Source organism: Hypomesus nipponensis, chromosome 18 (assembly GCF_054491055.1).
Source record: "Hypomesus nipponensis isolate SF chromosome 18, ASM5449105v1, whole genome shotgun sequence".
Classification (NCBI taxonomy): Eukaryota; Metazoa; Chordata; class Actinopteri; order Osmeriformes; family Osmeridae; genus Hypomesus; species Hypomesus nipponensis.
Window position 1 is genome coordinate 20,897,444 of NC_140378.1, and position 10,057 is coordinate 20,907,500.

General features: G+C 52.7%; 1 protein-coding gene across 1 annotated transcript in view; it reads left to right on the forward strand.

The window, feature by feature from the left end:
• Positions 1–125: 125 nt before the first annotated feature.
• usp19 (ubiquitin specific peptidase 19) overlaps positions 126–10,057 on the forward strand; it is a 23,643-nt gene continuing 13,711 nt past the window's right edge. Inside the window, exons 1-11 of the mRNA XM_084679110.1 lie at positions 126–479; positions 2,329–2,689; positions 5,007–5,135; positions 5,331–5,467; positions 5,977–6,600; positions 6,748–7,170; positions 7,261–7,555; positions 7,694–7,850; positions 7,974–8,045; positions 8,205–8,320; positions 9,841–10,057. The exon at positions 9,841–10,057 is cut by the window's right edge and continues 13 nt beyond it. Of these exons, the coding sequence (XP_084535236.1) occupies positions 2,512–2,689; positions 5,007–5,135; positions 5,331–5,467; positions 5,977–6,600; positions 6,748–7,170; positions 7,261–7,555; positions 7,694–7,850; positions 7,974–8,045; positions 8,205–8,320; positions 9,841–10,057 (2,348 nt within the window). The 5' untranslated portion in view covers positions 126–479; positions 2,329–2,511. The remainder of the gene's footprint in view (positions 480–2,328; positions 2,690–5,006; positions 5,136–5,330; positions 5,468–5,976; positions 6,601–6,747; positions 7,171–7,260; positions 7,556–7,693; positions 7,851–7,973; positions 8,046–8,204; positions 8,321–9,840) is intronic.

Here is a 10,057-nt window from a genome sequence, read left to right on the forward strand (position 1 = left end):
CGGTCGGGTCTGTATTTGTGACACCTGTCTGTCCCTGTAAAGACAAGACTATTTGCGTAGACAACCTGCTCCACTTACCAGACGGAATCACGTGGCTGACATCGTCGCTTCAGTCAGGAAGTAGATATTAGCGGACTGGATATCGGTTTGGACAATTTCCCCTCAACAAAGTGCCTAGTGTCATTACTAGAGCCGCGAGTCGGTGAAGTAGGCAGCCTTTTGTTCCATTGACTGTCAGTCTTTGTCTGCAGTGCACTTGGTATATGTATGAAAGTTAAAGAAATGGATCCCGGATAAGGAGAATATTCTAGAAACACCGGTCTACGGGGTTGGTCAGGAGAGAACAGCGGCCCCTGGCCCCGTCGAGACGCCCTGCACTGCAGTCGGGAAGAGAGGAGACATAACTCGGACACGGACTAGTACTGTAGCCGACTATTGTGGTAGCAGAACACCGGGAGACGACTAATTGCTCAAGCTTTGTAAGTTGTCAGTCGTTTATGTTGTCGAGTTTAATTTTAGCGACAGTTTACTTTGTGCCATTGTAAAAACAGGGTTTATTTGCCTAACGATAGGCTAGATATCAACATATTGTCAATGACATTAGCCTAGCTAAATTCTCTAGCTAAACGGTTAGCCTAGCTATCATACTCACGACAAGGCTAGCGTTGCAAACTGGCTAGGCTAGCTCTAGCTACAGATGCGCTCTCCTAAAAATGAAAGCTTAACTAGAGATAGCGTTAACGTTTTAGATCGTGTTTGCAAATCAACGTCGAAACTTTGAGGCAACCAACTTCTCAATTTCTGTCTTTTTAAAAGTGCCTAAAAGCTCCCATAGGTAACAAACCCGAACATTGCAGCTCTAGCCAAGGAAAGAAACGTAGCTATAGAATGCAAATGGTCATGTTGGTCATTGTTAGTGCCACAACTTACATTCCAGCAAACATAGCGACGAGTAGCTTGTTTAGGTGGGTACCTGACAACATAAATATATATATAGTGTTTATATATATATCTATCTATACCTGACAAGGACATTGAATTTCTAATAATTCGCAGCGAAAAAAATAAAGGTAGCACGAGCTAGGCTAGGTTTGACAGAGTAGCGACAGTATCACTGTTGTTATGACTGTCCCGAATACCCGGTAACGGTACTCTGGCCGGTATCCGCCAACACTAAGCGATGTTGTGTCCCCATGTTAGTGCTAGGCTAGCTCTAGCTAGCTCTAAGCATAACATTTATGCAGTTAGTTTGGCCACTTGGCTGATAACGTAAGCGATATAATTCCTTGTCTTTCCCAAATGCGGTTTGCTTTCATAGTACAGTGTAAACCTAAATGGTAGCTAATCTATAATAAATCACAAGCGTCCCAAGATAACGTGGCTACTGTAGCATTACCCTTACAGCAATATTCGACAAATACTAAAAACATCTATCCACATGTCTTACCGAAATACATCTTAGTAAACATGTAGTAGCCTAGTACAGTAGGTAACGAATTACACACTGCCACTTATTCGCGCCGATAACGGTTTCTGCTGGTCAAATGACGGTGAGGGCAACCAGATTAACCGAAGAACACAACGTTAATATGCTGTATTACACTTGCTCAACTATGGAGTTATTATTTTGACGAGTTGTCTTTTAGATTCACCCTTGATAGTGGTATATCGTTCCAAGATAATTGACAGTTGATGAACAATCAGTTAGCTAACTCTAGCTAATATCATATGGACGGTTATCTAGCTAGCTAGTCTGGCTAGCTATATCATATTCGCCGCATCATGACGGCATACATTGAAGATAAGGAGGCTATCCGGTTAGCTTGTGTAAGCTTCCTATCTCGTCAATTGCTAATAGCTTTGCACAGGTGTTTTGCCATTTGCCAGCCAGACGCGGATTTTATTACCGGGCCACCTGTAGGCTGTTTGAGATTAAGGTTGATATACCAAATGATTTTAACATGAAGTGTTGAAGTGAAGTGTGTAGTCTTTGGTGATGTGTTAGGGAGTAGTACAGTATGCTTTGCACTGCATTGAAAGCGTGACATTTAACGACCGTGAAACGCAGTACTCCGTTTCCCCATGTCCAGCTTCTTTTCCTAGTACACAGTTTTCCTTTTTAAATATATTTTTGTCATTTTACTGCTTGACCGGAAAGGGAGGAAGGGGGAGAGCGTGACATGCAGGAAATAGTCAAAGCCAGAATCAAACCCCTTAAAATGCACCTCAACCATCCTCTCCTTCCCAATCCTAAAACACCAATCCCATAACATCACCCATCAATAATAATATCTTTTTTTTTTATCCTCCTTTTTTGCGTCCCTCCAGGTCCATCCCTCCTCCCCCCAGCCTCCCCCTGACCTCCCACCCCCCTGATTCAGTTCTGGGAGAGTTCTGACCCGCCACGTCGCCAAGATAGCCGGGCCGAGCAGGAAGAGAGAGTCCTCAGATCCAGACCCCAGCTGCGGCGGTGGAGGCGAGGGAAGCCCGCTGAGCGCCAAGTGCCTGAAGATGGCGAGCAGGGAGGAGGGGGCGCGCCTCGGGGGCGGGGTCCAGCAGGGGGCGCTGGATGGCTCCAGCACCACCAGCAGGAAGAAGCAGAAGGACAGAGCCAATCAGGAGAGCCGGGAGGCCAAGAGGGCGGCAGCCGCCGGCGTTGTCGTCGGGGGCAACGGAGACGCCAAGAAAGGTACGTGCTGTGGTGTGTGTGTGTGGTTGTCCTGGTTACAGCTGTGTGTTTGTGCCTTTTCTATTTGAGTGTGTGTGTGTTTGGTTGCTGTGCTCTATTTGATGCTGAAGCGTTGTAACCCTATCCGGAGTGAGGCTTTCTCCTGGGAAACAGGCTTTTGTCAAGGTCAGGAGAGCTGCAGTGCCTCTCTCGCCTCTGAGCCGTCCACAACACGCCACTCCCTCCCCTGCTCTGCCCTACACAACAACACATGACCACACCGCTAGCACACTGCACAGCACATAAGCTTGGTGAATGCTCTGTCTGTCTCCAGCCCTCTCTCTCTCTATCTACGTCCAGCCCTCCTCTCTCTCTCCATCTACGTCCAGCCCTCTCTCTCTCTCTATCTACGTCCAGCCCTCCTCTCTCTCTCCATCTACGTCCAGCCCTCTCTCTCTCTCTATCTACGTCCAGCCCTCTCTCTCTCCATCTACGTCCAGCCCTCTCTCTCTCTCTATCTACGTCCAGCCCTCCTCTCTCTCTCTCCATCTATGACCAGCCCTCTCTCTCTCTCTATCTACGTCCAGCCCTCCTCTCTCTCCATCTATTGTCCTTAGCCCCCTCTTCAGGGCTCCAGACTAACTTTTTTTACTAGGAGCACAGTAGCCCCTGATTGAACATTTTAGGAGCACAAGCAGAACATTTAGGGGCACACTTTATATTGACCTGCAATGCATAAATGCATTAATAATTAATACATTTATTAATGTAACTAGAGAGGGTACAATTTAGTGGAAATGGTTTCGACCCTTTTTAGGAGTGCTCAAGCACCCCTAAATTTAATCTCAGCACCCCTAAAAATAATATATTATAATATATAAATATATTGTTTATTGTCATTTGATGCTGGTAGTTCATGAAGAAAGGGACATCCTTAGTGTTTTCATTCAATATTTTGCATAATAATACATACATGTATCAATTGTTATCCAGTGAAATTAGGGATTTATATTAGCAAGGGGTTTACGTTTAGCACTTTTGCAAGGCACTGTATTCATGTCACATTCTCATTGGGGGCTGAGCAACCCTAAAGGTCTGATCCTAGAATCGCCCCTGGGACAATTTCTGGGGAAATTGTGTGGTGTGCCTGCATCGGTTGCAGATGGGTCAGTTTTTTTTACTGTCATTTTTACAACTGATATACAGCGACACACCATATAAGCTTGAGTTTAAATACATTATTTAATGTGACATTACGTACTGTACATGCAAGTCTTAGCTAAATGACTTAAATGTATGATGCACTTTTCAATCACTGCTCCGACACCACAACATGATACTTGCTGAGTATAACAGCGCAACAGCTCAAACACAGGCAGGGATACAGTAGCAACATTAGTGCTAAATAAGTATTTAGCTGCTAGGCTCCATGAAGCCGTGCAAGTAGGGCTCGTGAAACTGCTCACCAAAAGAACGAAGGGGCACCCACTTGTCTGGCAGATTAAGACATGTTCGTAGGAACCTAGCAAAAAATATCCTAAACTTTCCAAGACTTTAAGCTACGGTACTAATGCAGAAGGAAAGCTGATATCGCTGTCTGATTAGAACGCCGTATCTATGCGTCGTTGCTAACGTGTGCTGACATTGTGCACACCCAATAGATTCAAAATTTGTAGGTCGCACATGCGCGAGTGTTTGTAAAAAATGCTTGCACTGTCTCAAAAACTGGTCGCAAAATGCGACCATTTGGTCGCAGTCTGGAGCTCTGCTCCTCCTCTCTCCTCGGTGTCCTCCGTGAGGGGCTGGTGGAGCTCAGTGGTTTGAGCTGTCGACTGTGTATCAGGAGATGGTGGGTTCTAATCCCCCCTGTCCTGTACACGTGTGTGTGTGTGTGTGTGTGTGTGTGGTTGGTTGACTGGTTGGGTGGTGGGTCAGTGGTTAGCTGGCTCCCTGGAGAGGGTTAGGTGTCATCGACCTGTGACCTTTAACTGTGCAGCTTGGCGTGAGAAAGGGGAGGAGGGAGGGATATAGCAAGAGTGAGGGGGAAGGGAGAGAGAGGTAGAGAGGCAGAAAAAAGACTTGCTAGTAGTATCTGTGAAACCCAGGGCGTATGGCATGTAAGTTCCTGGCTTGGGGGGGGGGCTAGTTTGTGCAGTACAGTAATTCAGGTGTGTGTGTGACCCTGTGCCTGCTGTGTTTCAGGTGTGTGTGTGACCCTGTGCCTGCTGTGTATCAGGTGTGTGTGTGACCCTGTGCCTGCTGTGTTTCAGGTGTGTGTGTGACCCTGTGCCTGCTGTGTTTCAGGTGTGTGTGTGACCCTGTGCCTGCTGTGTTTCAGGTGTGTTTGTGGACTGGAAGCAGAGTGCCAGCGAGGTCACGGTGAGGCTGCGTTGTGGAGAGGACGTCCAGCGGCCCGTCGACGTCCACACCTCCTTCACAGACACACACTGCCACGCCCTCTTCCCAGGTACACACACACACACACCTCCTTCACAGACACACTGCCACGCCCTCTTCCCAGCTACACACACACACACACACACACACACCTCATTCACAGACACACACTGCCACACCCTCTGCCCAGATACACACACACACACACACACAGGTATGTGCAAGTTGTGCGGGAGAGGGAGTGTGACCAGACTGTGTCTTGCAGATGGACGGCAGTGGGGCTGTCGTCTGCAGGAGGAGATTGAAGGCTCGTGCAGCAGGGTGCAGTACAAGGAGAAAGGCAACTTCCTGTTGCTCGTCATGCACAAGAAGATCCCCTTCCACACCTGGCCGTCCCTCATGGTCAGTCTTATGAGCCTTCTATAACCTTCACCCCACCCCATCCATACCTAGCAACATCAGCCTTCTAGAACCTTCACCCCACCCCTTCCATACCTAGCAACATCAGCCTTCTAGAACCTTCACCCCACCCCTTCCATACCTAGCAACATCAGCCTTCTAGAACCTTCACCCCACCCCTTCCATACCTAGCAACATCAGCCTTCTAGAACCTTCACCCCACCCCTTCCATACCTAGCAACATCAGCCTTCTAGAACCTTCACCCCACCCCTTCCATACCTAGCAACATCAGCCTTCTAGAACCTTCACCCCACCCCTTCCATACCTAGCAACATCAGCCTTCTAGAACCTTTCCAGTCAGGTTTCCATACATCTTACACCTAGCTTCCAATCACCTCCCAACTTTATTACAGTGAGCTGAATCAACAACACAAGAATACACACACACACCTGTAAAACACGGTTGTCCTGTGAGTAGAGGCCGTCTCTAAACCGTCTCTTTCTCCTTCAGTCCAATAAGAAGGAGAAGGAGACGGTAACCACGGAGACCAAGAACGGGAATGCAGGTGTGAAGAAGACAGAGAAGGCTGTCACGGAGACCACAGAGAAAGGGAAGCGCCCCTCCCTTCCTCCTTCCTCCTCCCCACCGCCTGCCCAACTTCCCCGCGCCAAGGCCGACCGTGGCGTCAAGCGCACCATGAAGCCCAGGCTGGCGGGGGAGGCAGGGGGGGGGCAGGGGGAGGCGGGGGGGAGGCCTGAGGGCAGGAAGGGGGAGAAGGAACGGCTACAGGAACCCAGCCCTAAACGAACCATCAAACCTGTAAAGACTAGAGAGACAAGCTCTCAACTTTTCACCAGGGACACACACACCTCACCTGCAGCTACACACACCTCACCTGCAGCTACACACACCTCACCTGCAGCTACACACACCTCACCTGCAGCTACACACACCTCACCTGCAGCCACACACACCTCACCTGCAGCCACACACACCTCACCTGCAGCTACACACACCTCACCTGCAGCTACACACACTTCACCTGCCACCAGCAGGAAGGTGTGTGATGCGGAGAGGGAGAGCCCAGGGAGCCAGTGGGAGAGCGGAGCTGTGAGGGTGACCAGACAGACTCAGGTGTGTGTCACCTGCTGTTTCAGCTTCTGCACATTACAGGAAGAACGATAGTAATGTACTCATTTAGTGGTCGCTTTCATCTCAAGCCACATACAGTACGGGGGGGGGGTTGAGCTGTAAGTAATAATTTGTGCCTGTGTGCTGCAGGGGGAAGAGACAGAGTTGATAGCCCGGAATGTCGATGCAAAGATCAGCCAATCAGCAGCCAGCGTGACTGTTGATAAACGCCTCCAAACGGAGGCCTCGTCCAATAGAAGTGTTCCTTCTGCTGCTGCTGCCGCTGCTGCAGGGAGACTGGGAGAAGCTCAGCCCCAGGGAAAGCCCCGAGGCCAGCCAGGGAGGACTGCTTCAGGCTGGGGCTGTGGGAGCCAGCAGGAGCCCAGCTTCCTAATGACAGGAGCAGTGGGGGACTCGCCTCCAGACCCTGCCCCCTCCCTGGCCCCAGCCTCATCCCCTGCCCCCTCCCTGGCTCCAGCCTCATCCCCTGCCCCCTCCCTGGCGCCAGCCTCATCCCCTGCCCCAGCCTCATCCCCTGCCCCCTCCCTGGCTCCAGCCGCATCCCCTGCCCCCTCCCTGGCCCCAGCCTCATCCCCTGCCCCCTCCCTGGCCCCAGCCTCATCCCCTGCCTCAGCCTCATCCCCTGCCCCAGCCCCCTCCCTGGCCCCAGCCCCCTCCCTGGCCCCAGCCTCATCCCCTGCCCCAGCCTCATCCCCTGCCCCAGCCTCATCCCCTGCCCTAGCCTCATCCCCTGCCCCAGCCCCCTCCCTGGCCCCAGCCTCATCCCCTGCACCAGCCTCATCCCCTGCACCAGCCTCATCCCCTGCACCAGCCTCATCCCCTGCCTCAGCCTCATCCACTGCCCCAGCCTCTGGCCTGAGACAGAACGGCCCAGAAAAGGAGAAGGAGGAGAAGAAGGATCTGTCTAAAGAGGAGTCTCTAGAGACCCAGGAGGACGGTGAGTGGAGGGAGGGGAGAGGGGGAGGAACAAGGAGAGAACAGATGAGGGGAGGATACGTAAAGAAAAGAAAGGAGGGTAGATGAGTGAGACAGAGACAGAGAGCAGCTAACTGAACTGGGTCCCTGTGCCCCCCAGCTCCAGAGCCCATGGTCAACCTGCAGTTTGTGAAGAACGACTCGTACGAGAAGGGCACAGACCTGATGGTGGTGAACGTCTACATGAAGACCATCTGTAGGGAGTCTGCCAGGGTGATCTTCAGAGAGCAGGACTTCACCCTCATCTTCCAGACCAGGTAGATGACCTCTGTCCCTGTGGACTGGCACTCTCCCTCTGTCTCCTCGCTCTCTTCATCCATCACGCCCCCCTCTGATCTCTCCTCCACAGTGATGCTAACTTCCTGATCTCTCCTCCACAGTGATGCTAACTTTCTGCGCCTGCACCCAGACTGTGGGGTCAACACTATGTTCAAGTGGCAGGTCAAACTCAGGTGTGTGTTTGTTACACGTGTGTGTGTGTTACACTGGTCAGTGTGTGTGTGTGTGTGTTACACTGGTCAGTGTGTGTGTGTGTGTGTGTGTGTGTGTGTGTGTGTGTGTGTGTGTGTGTGTGTGTGTGTGAGTGACACCTGTGTCTGTGTGTCTCTCAGGAACCTGATCCAGCCAGAACAGTGCAGCTATGCTTTCACCCCATCTCGCATCGACATCACGCTGAAGAAGAGACACAGCCAGCGCTGGGGGGGTCTGGAGGCCTCGTCCACACAAGGTCTGCTGCCTGGCTCCTACACGCAGGACACACACACACACACACAGGCCTCCTCCACACAAGGTCTGCTGCCTGGCTCCTACACGCAGGACACACACACACAGGCCTCCTCCACACAAGGTCTGCTGCCTGGCTCCTACACGCAGGACACACACACACACAGGCCTCCTCCACACAAGGTCTGCTGCCTGGCTCCTACACGCAGGACACACACACACACACACAGGCCTCGTCCACACAAGGTCTGCTGCCTGGCTCCTACACGCAGGACACACACACACACACACACAGGCCTCCTCCACACAAGGTCTGCTGCCTGGCTCCTACACGCAGGACACACACACACACACACACACAGGCCTCCTCCACACAAGGTCTGCTGCCTGGCTCCTACACGCAGGACACACACACACAGGCCTCCTCCACACAAGGTCTGCTGCCTGGCTCCTACACGCAGGACACACACACACACACACAGGCCTCGTCCACACAAGGTCTGCTGCCTGGCTCCTACACGCAGGACACACACACACACACACAGGCCTCCTCCACACAAGGTCTGCTGCCTGGCTCCTACACGCAGGACACACACACACACACACAGGCCTCGTCCACACAAGGTCTGCTGCCTGGCTCCTACACGCAGGACACACACACACACACACAGGCCTCCTCCACACAAGGTCTGCTGCCTGGCTCCTACACGCAGGACACACACACACACAGGCCTCCTCCACACAAGGTCTGCTGCCTGGCTCCTACACGCAGGACACACACACACAGGCCTCCTCCACACAAGGTCTGCTGCCTGGCTCCTACACGCAGGACACACACACACACACACAGGCCTCGTCCACACAAGGTCTGCTGCCTGGCTCCTACACGCAGGACACACACACACACACACAGGCCTCCTCCACACAAGGTCTGCTGCCTGGCTCCTACACGCAGGACACACACACACACACAGGCCTCCTCCACACAAGGTCTGCTGCCTGGCTCCTACACGCAGGACACACACACACACACACACAGGCCTCCTCCACACAAGGTCTGCTGCCTGGCTCCTACACGCAGGACACACACACACACACACACAGGCCTCCTCCACACAAGGTCTGCTGCCTGGCTCCTACACGCAGGACACACACACACACACACACAGGCCTCCTCCACACAAGGTCTGCTGCCTGGCTCCTACACGCAGGACACACACACACACACACACAGGCCTCCTCCACACAAGGTCTGCTGCCTGGCTCCTACACGCAGGACACACACACACACACACACACAGGCCTCCTCCACACAAGGTCTGCTGCCTGGCTCCTACACGCAGGACACACACACAGGACTGTCTGCTAGTGTGCAGCATTGTGTGTGTGTGTGAGATGGTTTCTCACTCACTTTCAGACTTTTACTTCCACTACTCAGTCCTTCTCAGTAGCAGTCCTCATTCCAGTGTGTAGTAGTGCTGGTCCCGGTCTTCTAAGCACAAGCGTCATCCTCCTCTGTTCAAGGTGCAGTGGGCGGAGCCAAGGTGGCTGTGGGTTCCAGCCCCTCCAGCCTTGAGAAGACCCCCGCAGGGAAGGGCAGCCCGCTCAGCCTCCCGGCCCAGCCTGAGGGCCCGCGCCTGGGGGAAGACCAGCCCTCCGCCCCCCGGGCCCTGGAGGACGGAGGCCTGGACATGGTGGGGCCTCGCTCTGTCAGCGAACACCCCACCCTGAAGCAGGAGAC